General features: G+C 47.6%; 1 protein-coding gene and 1 long non-coding RNA gene across 9 annotated transcripts in view; one reads left to right on the top strand and one right to left on the bottom strand.

The window, feature by feature from the left end:
* LOC309640258 overlaps positions 1-13,026 on the bottom strand; it is an 83,895-nt gene that overhangs the window by 26,724 nt on the left and 44,145 nt on the right. For 5 of the 7 annotated variants that reach the window (XR_014252128.1, XR_014252129.1, XR_014252130.1 and 2 more), the window contains 2 exons: positions 11,045-11,199; positions 5,836-6,017 (listed from right to left, as the gene is read on the bottom strand). This is a non-coding gene — a long non-coding RNA (uncharacterized lncRNA). Of the gene's footprint in view, positions 1-3,536; positions 3,826-4,973; positions 5,212-5,835; positions 6,018-11,044; positions 11,200-13,026 lie in introns of those variants that run through there. The other 2 variants (XR_014252133.1, XR_014252134.1) reach the window with 2 other exon arrangements.
* COLEC12 (collectin subfamily member 12) overlaps positions 1-13,026 on the top strand; it is a 198,169-nt gene that overhangs the window by 175,422 nt on the left and 9,721 nt on the right. For both annotated transcript variants that reach the window (XM_082418683.1, XM_082418684.1), the window contains 3 exons: positions 1,973-2,461; positions 3,394-3,530; positions 4,858-4,967. In XM_082418683.1, coding sequence (XP_082274809.1) covers positions 1,973-2,461; positions 3,394-3,530; positions 4,858-4,967 — 736 coding nt within the window. The remainder of the gene's footprint in view (positions 1-1,972; positions 2,462-3,393; positions 3,531-4,857; positions 4,968-13,026) is intronic.

Raw genomic sequence — 13,026 nt, 5'->3', positions numbered from 1 at the left:
GACCAGGTCATGAAAGCCTTGACATCAGGTGAGCAAGAAGGGGCTGAATATTCTGGAGCAGGTGGAGACCAGACTTATGTGTAAAGAAGGCGAAAGATGCAGAGTGGGATGAATGGAGAGCAATCAGAGGTAGGAAGAGCAGTTAAGAGGTAACTGTGAAAATCTACCAGAAAGACAGAGAGGGGCAGGAGGGAGAGAGGAAGAGAGAGAACACTCACACTAGGATGGTGATGGGATGGTCGTGATGATGCAGTGGGATGAGGGATGGCAGGAGGAGGACGTGAACAGCAGAGATGACAAGGTCAGTGTAGACACACCAGGTTGGGGGTGCTGGCGGGACATCCCAGAGAAGATGGGCCTTCCGACTATGAGATGGAGATAAGGACCCAGAGCCCAGGGGAGCTTATGGTAGAGAGGAGTCAACAGGAGCGGATGGACAGAAGTCAATGAAATGGGTTCAGGGAGAGGGTGCTTCATCCCAAAGTCTCCCACTTATGGAGTAGATAACCCTAGAAAGAACGCATTGAGGCCAGTGCTAGCCATTGGCATAAACTCGCTTACAGCTCTGTAGAGGGTCCTGCCAGTAAGTCCCGGGGCAATGTCATGGGTAGCCTCAAGTAAGGAAAGCTGAGTCCAGGACCTAGGCTCCTGCTAAGGGACAGCAGAGATGGCAGGCTGGACTTGGCCATGGATGGTATGTGGGTGCAGTGATGTCCATTAGGGCCTGGGATGGGAGGGTGCAGAGAGTCCCCCTACTGAGGCGGGAAAGGCTGCTTCACTGTTCCATCCCGACCAGCCGGTGGGGTGTGCTGGTGCAGGGGAATAGGAAAAACTGTGTGTGGGAGTCCCACCAACCCTGCCTTTCCCCCGCACCTCCGCCCTTCCAGCCTCAAAGGCTCTCTGCTTCTGTCCAAAGAATGGGTGTGAAGCTCTTATACTTACTCACGAAGAATAGTGAGATCTCAAACTCTAAGATTCCAGGCAGCAGGATATTTGAGCACAGTGCCCTCCACGATGCATCCATTTCAACACGAGAAGCCCTGAATTCCTGTCCCAGCTCCTCTCCCAGATGGTGACTGTCCGTGTCTTACTCCCCTGGGTAGATCTGTCCTGAGTCACTAAGTAACCTTGAACAAAGAGCTTGGTGTCTGTGGCCCTGCGTGTCCTCAGGTGTGCCGTGGGAATTCTATGTCATAGATGAAGGTCAGGTGACATAATGTATGTGAAAGTACCTCACACTGTCATTTTCTATACAAATCCTTGTTGTGATGTATTTGTGTGACATCCCCGTTACCTACCCCTGAGAACTCAGAGAAAACAAAACAATCCCATGTTATGTGAACTTCCTTTTGGAACAAGAAGGGATGAACAGGTATTTGCCTTCTTCTCCCAACCTTTCTTAGGGGGAACTGCTTTTTCCTCCTTTGGTGGAAAATGGTGTCTTCTTTTCTCCCTTGCCAATTAGATGGTCCACCTATTTTTTTCTCTAGTTCACCTTCCCTATTTGCATCATTAGACTCTCTGGAAAAAATGAAACTGATCCTCCTCAGCTCTGGCCCCGAGAGCGCTTCTCATGGAGACCGCCCGTCCCTGCGAGCTGGTCCACCGTGAGGCTCAGCCCTAAGGACAGCAGTGTGCCCGCAGCACCGCTGAAGGGGACAGGAGCCCCAGTGGGAGGAGCAGAGAGGAGAGGCGGGGCCGGTGTGGTGCAGGAATTACAGCACAGGGCCTCTCAACACTCGATGGCATCTCTTTGGTCTAATTCAGCCCCTTCTCCCCCACCTTACATGGGGCTTGTCATATAACAGGTAGCTCATAAATATTCATCACGTCAGTGGAAAGAGGAGGAAGTAAGAGGGAGGGCATCCTGATCTCAACCTGCACAGCCTTCCTGCTGGTGACAAAATGGTCCCAGATGACCAGAGGCGTCGTGGATTTCACATTTGTGCCTTTTGTCTTTTTTTTGTTTTAGGTCCTCCTGGCCCCAGGGGTCCGAAAGGTGACAGAGGACAGCAGGGACCCCCGGGTCCCACTGGCAACAAGGGACAGAAGGGAGAGAAGGGGGAGCCTGGCCCTCCCGGCCCGGCCGGTGAGAGGGGCCCAATTGGGCCAGTCGGCCCCCCTGGAGAGCGTGGCAGCAAAGGCTCCAAAGGCCTGCAGGGCCCCAAAGGCTCCCGCGGGTCCCCCGGGAAGCCTGGCCCTCAGGGTCCCAGTGGGGACCCAGGCCCCCCCGGCCCACCAGGCAAGGACGGACTCCCGGGCCCTCAGGGCCCCCCCGGCTTCCAGGGACTTCAGGGCACCGTGGGGGAGCCTGGGGTGCCCGGGCCGAGGGGTCTGCCTGGCTTGCCTGGGGTGCCGGGCATGCCGGGCCCCAAGGGCCCCCCCGGTCCCCCGGGCCCATCAGGGGCGGCGGTGCCCCTGGCCCTGCAGAGCGAGCCAACCACAGCACCCGAGGCCAACGGTGAGTCTGAGCCCCTTGTACCCGGGGATGGGTGCCCCCCCCATGTGCGCCCCCCACACCCTGTTTTATTGGCAGTGAAGGCATTGCACAGGGTGGCCTCCACCCCCGCTGCTCCCGTGGCCCCGTGCCAGGCGGTGGCGCTCAGGCACTTGTGTTTCTCTCTAAACAGCACCAGGCCCTCCAGCACTTGTTTATAATTAGCTGAGTCAGGTCCTCGGGGACAAACTGGTCCCAAACATTTCCTTCAGGAAAGTCTGAGGCTGGCCACCCCGGCGTCCCTGTCCTCATTTTATGCCCTTCACCTGGGGATGGATGACCCGTGGTTAACGTGCAGATGGAACTTTCTGTTCCTGAAGTCAGATTGTATTTCTTTTTGAGAAGATGTTATGGCACCTTCTCGTCCTTTGATAGTGAAACCTTTGGTCAAACCCTGAGTGTTGGGTCTGCAACCAAGCCTGTGTTTCTCTCCTTTGACCCACACCCGATTCCACTTGGTTTCCTTCAGTCCAGCTCAGTCACGTTTGTTCCGTGAGCCTAGTTCTAGTTCTGGGCTCTCCCAGCCACTTGTTTACAGGTGCCACGTGATTCCAGACTGACGTTGAACATCTGTGCCTGTGCTGCTTTTTGTTGCTGTGTCTGTTATTTCTGTCATTGTAAAGACTAATCCAGACACAGAGGAACAAAGGCTCAGGGTAGATATCTTCCAGATTATGTAGTTTTAACTACTGTGTATTCTGCAGGCCACTTTCTTGGACTAGTCTTTGCTCCTAGCATGTCCCCAAACGTCAGTCACTGGCTTGGCACACGGACGTGGGGAAGCAGGGCCATAGCTGTGCCTCTTAAACACAGCTGAGGAAAGGCATAGTGCTTTCTGTGTGTGTGTGTGTGTGTGTGTGTGTTTTAATCAATACTTTTAAACTTTGCATTCCTAGGCTGCCCGCCTCACTGGAAGAACTTCACAGAGAAATGCTACTATTTTTCGGTTGAAAAAGAAATTTTTGAGGATGCAAAACTTTCCTGTGAAGACAGGTCTTCACATCTCATTTTCATAAACACAAGAGAGGAACAGGTATGTTTGCAGCATATTTATAGTTGGGGAAAACTGTAATTTAAGGATCGCGACATCTGGAAAGTACGTGCTTACTGAGGATTCAAAGATATCAAGAATTCATAGTCACATAAACACAGAAGGCTGCATTATGGAGATTTGGGCTATTTATCCAGTGACAAGAAGCATTCATGGCATGGGAATTAGGTCTTTATGCTTCCACCTGGAAGGTCTTGCTTTATCAAGCCTGGAGGTGTGTGGCTTTTCCCGGTGGCCATTGAAAGAGCCGTAAGCCTGGCAGGCCGGCACCAGGCCCCTGTGGAGAGAGAGGCAGAGAGGCCTAAGCACCGTAGGGGTGGGGAGGGATGCAAGGGACCAGACATGTGGCCTCGGCACAGTCAGGAAGAGTAAAGGAGGCCCTGGGGCAGAGCCCACACATGATAACAATGGTGACCATTCACTAGGCCCCTACTGTGTGCCAGGCACTGTATGAGGCATTTTCTCTTATAAACCTCACCACATCCCTAGAGCCTATGTGTAATGTTACCCCCATCTAACAGATAAGAAAACTGAGGCCCCGCAAAGTTTAAATGATTAATACATGATGAGACAAGTAAATGCAGAGCTGAGATTGAAACTGAGGTCCAACTAGCAACAATACCAATGCTCTTTCTTTAATGCCACACTGTCCCAGTGGCCTCCTTCCTTTTCCTTAAGTGTCTCTGGCAGACATGACCCTGAAAACAGATGCTTCTGCAGTAATTGACTGGGAATGAACATCCATTAGACAGTAGTCAGGTACCTGGGCTTCAGCACATACAGACCTGGGCCTGATCCCAGCTCAGCCACCTGTCATCTGTCTTAGGTTGGTGGTTGTAATGGCTCAAAGACACGTTGTATGTGACACACTGGACGTGGGACCTGGCCCAGAGGAAGCGCTCAATATTGCCGTGGCTGTTACTGTTATTAGAACGTGGGAGGGAGGGGTGGTGGAAGGGGGTGGAGCCTGGTGGGATTCATCGAGTGGTCTGGATACTTTACGGGAGAAAGAGCATCACTTAAATATTGCTTATAAACTTACAAGAGGAAAAAACGTCAAAGCCCCCAAAACAGTGCAAAACAAATGCAATAAGAAGAGGACAGCAAAAGCAGTGCACAAGTTCTGACAAACATCCTCTTTTTTTTTTTTTGAGACACCTTTATCTTATTCAAATCTCATTATGCTTCTCTGTTAAAGTCTGATAAACATCCTCTTATAAAGTGTCCTTCTTTTCCAAACATTGAGGGGAAAGTCCCCCAAACATCTGTTCAAGAAATAGTAATGTACTGTTTCTGATTTCTTTTTCAGCAATGGATCAAAAAGCAGATGGTAGGGAGAGAGAACTACTGGATCGGCCTCACAGACTCAGAGCAGGAAAACGAATGGAAGTGGCTGGATGGGACCTCTCTAGAGTATAAGTGAGTCTCAGAAACTTCCAGATTGCTGGTCAGGCTCTCACTGGTCTATGTTTTCACCTCTTGCCAGACTGACTTCCTACAGTTTCTTCCTGAACGACCTTGTGTCCTACACGTTCCTCAAACTGAGGCTTCAGGTACCAGCTGCATGTTTATTTCCATGTAGGGAAATTATGGTTGAGAATCAATATGCTGTAAAAATAGGGGTTTTCCTTTTTCTTTTCATGGAGTGAATTTTTTTTCATTTCTACAAAAACAAACAAAAATCAAACAAAATAAACCACCAGAGACACATAAAACCACCCAGGATGGCACCTGTGGCCAAGCGTGCTCTTTAAGTGCTGCCGTGAAGGCCAGAGAAGCCCCAGGCTCCCCAGCATGGTCCGAGCTCACCAGCCATGTTTCTGACGAGAGCCGGGCACTCCCTTCGGGATGACGCCATCGACGCCCTGACCCCCTCTGTGCTTCTGGCCAGAGTGTGGGGATGAACTACAGGTTGATGACTCTCCTACACACAGAAAGTTCAAGTACACCACAAATGAAGGCGTTTGTGGGATGACCGTATCCTACAGGCTTGAAGAGTCTCTGTAAGTCCGATGTGACCTGAGTTCTATAAAGGCAGCAACAGAGAAGGGAAGCACTTCACAGAACCTTCTCGGAGCTCCTAGGGGCACAGACATCTCTGTGAGCCTCATCCGACCCCGGTGTCCACTCCTGCCCTAATCCTACCCCAGGGTCTGAAGAGGACTAAATTGTGCCCATTTAAATTCCACCTCTTTATCCTACTCCTGCTTTGCCTCTAATGGATGTGAAACTATGAAAATATGCAACACACACTGTACCAAAAGGAGCAGAATTCATAAAAACCGACCTGTGAATACCTTTCCTTTGCTGGAGACAGAGAAGGCAGGCCCCGCAGAGGTTCAAGCAGGCGTGTGGGCATCTCGGCTTCAGGACCACGTCCCGAGCATGGAGGAGCCGCAGCAACCTTGGCACCAGGAGAGGAGAAAGCGAGGGTGTTTCAGGTCCAAGACAGCATCATGGGCATCCAGGCTGGAGCAGTAGAGGTCAAGGACAGGGAACAGGGGTTAGAGGGGATGGAGGGGCCAGATAGAGTTCCTGTGCATGTCTGTGCACAGGGGTAGACAGACAGGCTTCTTTATACTTTTAAATCCTCCACGTGAAAAGCATGATTAGAGGATATAGGTGGAAACCAGAATAAGGCCATTTATTTTATCTTTTTAAAAAAACTTTTACTTAAAAATTGTGGTAAAATATATATAACATAACAATTACCATTTAAACCATTTTTAAGTGTAGATTCCAGTGTCAACTACATATACATTGCTGTGTAAACTTCACCACCATCCATCTGCAGAATTTTTTCATCTTCCCAAACTGAAACCCTGTCCACGTTCAACAATAACTCTCTATTCCCCCCAGCCTGTAGTACCTACCCTTCTACTTTCTGTCTCTGTGAATTTGACTCCTTTAAGTCACTCCTGTAAGTGGAATCATTCAGTATTTCTCCTTGTGTAACTGGCTTATTTGACTGAGCATAACGTCTTCACGGTTCATCCATGCTGTAGCACGTGTCAGAATTTCTTTCCTTTTTAAGGCTCAATAATATTCCATTGTATGGATGGACCACAGTTTGTTTATCCATTCATCCATGGATGGACATGTGGGTTGCTTCCAACTTTTGGCTATTGTGAATAATGCTGTTATGAACACGGATGTGTAAACGTGGGAATTCAGTTTTCAGCACAATCCTAGACCTCATTCCATGTGACCCTCATCACCCCCATAGGAGAGGGGGAAATGATCAGCCTAGAATGGACCCGACCCCCGAGGTGGGGTCACATAGCCAGGCACTGGGTCTATGATCTTACCACTGTGGGGGGTTTGGGGGGAGTGTTTAGAAACCGTACTTAGAGAAAGATAATATATGTTTATTTTTTATTTATTTTTTATTTTGGCTGCAGGTTGTAGTTGCGGTATGCAGGTTCTCGGGATCTTTCATTGCAGCACGCAGGCTCTTTGTTGTGTCGCGCAGGCTTCTCTAGTTGTGGCGTGCGGGTTTCTTTTCTCTCTCTAGTTGTGGTGCGTGGGCTCCAGAACACACAGCCTCCATAGTTGCGGCATGCAGGCTCTCTAGCTGAGGTGTGCGAGCTCGGTAGTTGTGGCGCACGGGCTTAGTTGCCCCGTGGCATGTGGGATCTTAGTTCCCTGACCAGGGATCGAACCCGCGTCCCCTGCATTGGCAGGCAGATTGTTTACCACTGGACCACCAGGGAAGTCCCGACAATATGTTTTTGCTTCTGCGGCCCATCACAAGTGCTGTGCTGGAGGGCATGCAAGAAATTTCGGGTCCATAGCTAGGTTCATCCTACCACAAGGGAGTTCTGGGTGGGGGCTGGCGAAGGCCATTTCTTTTAAAAGAGCGACCGAACCTCAAGGTGGAACATTTGAAGATTTTAGGTCTGCTCCGAAGGTGAGCCCCAGACTGCCCCCAGGGCAAATGGATATCTGCCTCCTGGCTCAGCAGACACATCCTGTCTGCTCCCTGCGCACCTGTCCTTGGGGAGATGAAGCCACACCACTCCCTGGAACTCGGGAATTTGGCCGCCAGCCCGAGGAGGGCATCCAGCACAGCAGAGATATGCTTCAGGAGAGTCAAAACAGTTGTGAGAGTTGTCACCTAAAATCGGACCAGTGGGAGGGGGGGGACGGGAGGCAGAGACTACTAAGGGAAAGAGAAATTTGTGACTGACAGTCTAGAGTGCCGGGATCATTTTTTTTTAAGGGAGTCAGTGGGGAGCTGGAAAAAAAAAAAAACAAACCCTCAGTCTCCTCCACTTTTCTCACAACCATAAATACGAAAAAGGTCTGGGTTAGACTCACTAAGAAATTCAATCTGAAGCCCTCCTCTAAGCAAAAACTGGATTGGCCCACATGGAATGGATTGAGAGGGAACAGAACAGTACTGCCTATGCCAGCTCTCCCAAGGTGGAAGTTTCCTCGTCTCTCCCAGGCTCCAGCAGGAATTATGTGATTTGGGAGGAGAGCCCCAGAATTGGTACCTGGGACCTGAGAAGGCTCACATCCCCTGACACCTTCCTGGGAGCTCTGTTCCCAGCCACAGCCCAGACTGTGCTTCTAGTTTTCCACTCAAAGGAATACATAGACATGTAAAAAACCCCGGGATCACATTTTTTTTTTTTTTAACATCTTTACTGGAGTATAATTGCTTTCAATGGTGTGTTAGTTTCTGCTCTATAACAAAGTGAATCAGCTATACATATACATACATCCCCATATCCGCCCCCCTCTTGCGTCTCCCTCCCACCCTCCCTATCCCACCCCTCTAGGTGGTCACAAAGCACCGAGCTGATCTCCCTGTGCTATGCGGCTGCTTCCCAGTAGCTATTTTACACTTGGTAGTGTATATATGTCCATGCCACTCTCTCACTTTGTCCCCGGGATCACATTTTAAAAGCCAGAATAAATTAGGCAGACATATTATGAGGCCTCAATAGCCGAAGGCTAATTTAACTTGACATATAATAATAAACACGGTACAAACTAGAAAAAGAGCTAGTGTAGCGAGGGGAGAGAGTACCTGCCCTAGAGTCAATAAGGTCTGGGTTCCAGGTCCGGACCCAGCACTCAACAGCTCGTGACCTTGTGCAAGTTACTCAACCGTGTGGAATCTCCATGCCCTCATCTAGAAATGAAGATTCCAGAAGGACTGATGTCAGTATTGTGAAAATTAAATGAGATAATATGTATCCAGCATTGAGGACACTGAGCCCATGGGAAGTGCTCAGGAATTATTACTCCTATTGTCATCACTGTCATCATTTTCATACTAGTCACTAATTGCAGGATAACACTTCCTAGCAGTTATGGATTATACCATGTCCTGAAGGAGATGCCACACACACTCACGACAGGTTTGTGAAGACAAGAAGAATGTTCCCTGCCGTGGCCTGGGGATGGGGCTCTAGGCTCTCAGGGGTCTCCCAACACGATACAGCTCCCCAAGTACCTCTCCATCTACTCAGACTCACCTGTACCCTCCTCTTTGCTTCTGTGGCCTCCAAGCCTGGTCCATCCACTTCCCTTTCCCCTGCCACCCACAGTGGTTTCTGGACCTGCCACCTCCCCGTACTTTGTCCAGGCTACAGAAGAAGTCAGTCTCCCTACTTTACTCTTATCCTTTCTCTCCAACACGCAAACACACACCCCTTGTGAAATTATTTCAGGCTGCTGAGGGGACTGTTAAAGAGGAAACAGACAAGGGATAAAAGGTTCTCTCCTCTGCCTCTTGCCCCCACTCCATTTTTATACTGAGAGCTGGTTGAGAAAGACGGTGCTGGAATAAACAGACAAAAAGCAACGGTGATGTGGATTGGATGCCAGAAGCTTAGGGCACACGTGGACTTGAACGAAGGTTTATTTCCCATGAAACATATGACCTGACTCACTAAATCTTATGACGATTAGGGGAAAGGATGGCATGAGAAGCAATCTGTGATGTCTCAGGATGGTCCGCAGGACAGGTTTCCAAATGCTTTGGATCCACACGCCAATACAATTCCAAGAGAAAGACTGGAGGGCTGACTCGTGTTGCCAAGATTTTAGTTGCCCAACTAAGGACATGGGTTTTAAAAATCACCTATCAACGGGGACTTCCCTGGCCGTCCAGTGGTTAAGACTCCACACTTCCAATGCAGGGGGGCATGGCTTCGATCCCTGGTCAGGGAACTAGGATCCCACATGCTACACAGCACAGGCAAAAAAAAAAAAAAAAAAAAAAAAAAAATCACCTATCAACAAATCTCAGCACGAAAACAACAAAAATAAAACCAAGAAAAGACAGTTGGCCATCACACATACACAGAGTTGTCCTCATTTTTCTCTTTTCACCACAGACCTGTGAGAACTTCATTCTTGCCCAGCACCAGTCCCCTGACTGGACATTGGGATCCACTGGCCCACAGTCCCATGATAACATTCAGTGAATTATCCTGGAGTGTCCACCATGACCCAGCCTCTGTGCTGGTTTGGAGGATCTTTTCTGGAGTTTGGGGCACAATACGAGTGAGAGGTACTGTTCTTCTACTCATGTAAAAACAGTCTGATTTCCAGGACCCTGTCACAATCAAGAAGACAGACACTCTGACCCTAAATGTGGATACAGTGAAGAACGGGGCTTCAAAGGAGGTTTCAATGCTCTCCTCTCAGTAATTAATAGAACAAGTATTGAAGAGATAGAAAAACCAACAGGGATATAGCAGACACTATCAACTAACTTGACTTCATTGATATTTATGGGACTTTTCACCCAACAACTACAAATACACATTCTTTTCAAGTGCGTATGGTATGTTCACCAAGATCAACTATGGGCTGGGTCATCAAACAAGTCTCCATAAATTTAAAAGCTCTGGAATTATGTAGTGTATGTTCTCTCACCAAAATAAAATTGAATTAGAAATCAATAACAAAAAGATATCTGTAAAATCGCCAAATATTTGGAAATTAAAGACACACTTCTAAACAACCCATGGGGCAAAGGAGAAATCACAAAGGAAATTTGCAAATGTTTCAAAGACAATGAAAACATAACTTATCAAAATCTGTGAGATGCAGCTAAAACAGTATATAGAGGGGCATTTATACATTTAAAATGCTTATATTAGAAAAATATTTTAAAGTTGGAAATTAATGACCTAAGCTTCTACTTTATGAGGGTAGAAGAAGAAATGCAAATTAATCCCAAAGCAAGCAAAAGGAAGGAAATAATAATGACTGGAAAGCAATGAAATAGAAAACAGACAAACCAGGGAGAAGACCAGTGAAATCAGGAGCATGTCAAAGCTGGTCTTTCTACTCTTGATGGAATAAATGCCAGTGTGTCATTTGGCAAAGGTCATCACTGTCAATGGAGACTGCCTGGTAGGCACGGGGCAGTCAAACACACATGGGATGGAGACTCTGCCCACTTGCTCAGAGCAGAACTGTAAGGGAATCTTTGAAGGCCTTTCCTGCCCACCCTGCTTGCAGTTGCCCACCTTAGATCACCAGAGATGTGCTGTGCTTCCTGAGAGTCTCCCAAAACACACTTGAAGCTCCTCTCTTCCTCTTGTCCATTTCTTGGTCTGCTGCACAGGACATCATTTAACGGGAGCATGCTATCAAGTTACGAGTAACAGCTTTCATCTCTGCACTGCAAAGACAAAAGATGGGTTGCCCTTCTATCCACACAGATGGCTACATGTAATATTACATACTACATTTTTAGAATATAGAACCGTAGCATGGTAGTGCCCTTTTATCTACTCAAAAGGGCAAGGAAATGCAAGGGGAAAATATTAAACAGATCTTCTATCAGAATTCCTATTTATGCAATTTCCCAACTAACTGGGAGATAAAGAATATTAAATGTCCCGTCATTATGCATCGAGAATCACAATCTCAAATTTGATAAACAAAATTGGAATGGAACCCCCTCGTATAACTGCAGAAATGAACAAAGTGTACACCAACAACATCAAACTGCCCAGGCATTGTTGACATTTCCGGGAGGGTCCTGCAAGGTGGAGAGAAACACACACAAAAAAGCTTGCCTGAAAGTTTCCTTCCAGCTTCATCTCTTTCTGGCATCACTGTGACAGTCTGAGAGTTTTACCTCATTTGTTTCTTGCCTGTGATGTAAGTTCGGAGAGTGCTGGGACTCTGTTCTCCATGGTGCCGTGTTGCCATCAGCTAGCATTACTCATCCCTGGCACATAGTTGGTGCTCTGTGAATATCTGTCAAATGAATGAGTTAACAAATGACTATTTCTGACTTCCACCTGAGTATCGTCCCACATTTACTCTCATCAGTTGATGGTTTCATCTAAATTATCTCTTCATCACTAGATTTATTTAAGTGAGGTCACTTCATTTTTTAAAATATCCCAAAATATACAGTTGGTTTGGGGGAGTCCACGCTACCTTGTTACACCCTTTAACTGTAAATTTCAACTCTCCTTTCCCATCGCCCTGATTTTTGCTGGTCTTGTCGTCAAAAGAAGTAGGGCAACATGGGCTCTGTCCCCAGGTGACCCTGGTAAGAGCCTGGCCTCAGAAAAGGAAAATCTTAGTAGTGAGAAGTGTTTCTTTGCTGTAGAACTTTCTCCTGCTATCAGGGTCTGTACAGTGGAAGATTTCTCTCTAGCGGCCAAAGCCGCAGCCACTCTGATACGAACATGAAGCATGGACCAGAGTGAGTTATTATTAGATGATGCTGGTTGGGTAATGAGTCATCGTTTATGGGAAGCACTTCCTGCTGCAGATGTTTTTTCGGACCCTCCGCACGAGGCAAGCTTGTCCTCTTAGGAGGTAACCACAAGCTTCTGTGCAAAGACCTGGTTCTCAGAGAAAACATAGTCTTTCAAGTTTTGAGTCTTGGAAGCACATCTAATTTATTGCTTGGAAATAGAGTCAGGAACAGCAAACGTTGGCAAAGGGGTGCTTTGAGCAGCAGCATGCAAGTTAAGCCCCAAATGAGCTCATCCTAAAGAAAACTTGTTTTAAAGAATCTCTCTCCCAAAAAAGGCAGTGAGATGTATAAGTCATTTTCAGTAAGAATAAATTACTATTTCTTTCTATAGCAATTAACTATCTACAACTTAGCCAGAAAACCATAACCAAGTGTTTATAATTGTAGGTTCTTGTAAGTGTATATCAAGTGTCTTTCGCTCTCTCTGCCTGACTCTGACTTGTTAGAGACAAGATATCAGAACGTACGAGGATCCTTCTGGGTTCTCACAAGAATGTGTGTGTGTGTGTGTGCGTGTGTGGTCCTCAGAATGCATATACATTCACACACAGATATACACCCACATGCCCAGCAGTCAGCATTCCAGTGCACGTTAGAAAGCTGTCATTCATCTAACTGTGTTGGAGACAGATTTACTCTCTCAGCAATGTGATGAAGCAGCTCAGTGAGCTGACTGCACTGTGGCGATGATAACAAGCCTGCAGGGAGATGCTGCATAACACACTGCTC

The sequence above is a fragment of the Balaenoptera physalus genome (assembly GCF_965194825.1).
Source record: "Balaenoptera physalus genome assembly, chromosome: 12".
NCBI classification, from domain to species: domain Eukaryota; kingdom Metazoa; phylum Chordata; class Mammalia; order Artiodactyla; family Balaenopteridae; genus Balaenoptera; species Balaenoptera physalus.
The sequence above is the reverse complement of the archived record's forward strand: the minus strand, read 5'-3'. Positions and strand labels throughout refer to the sequence as shown.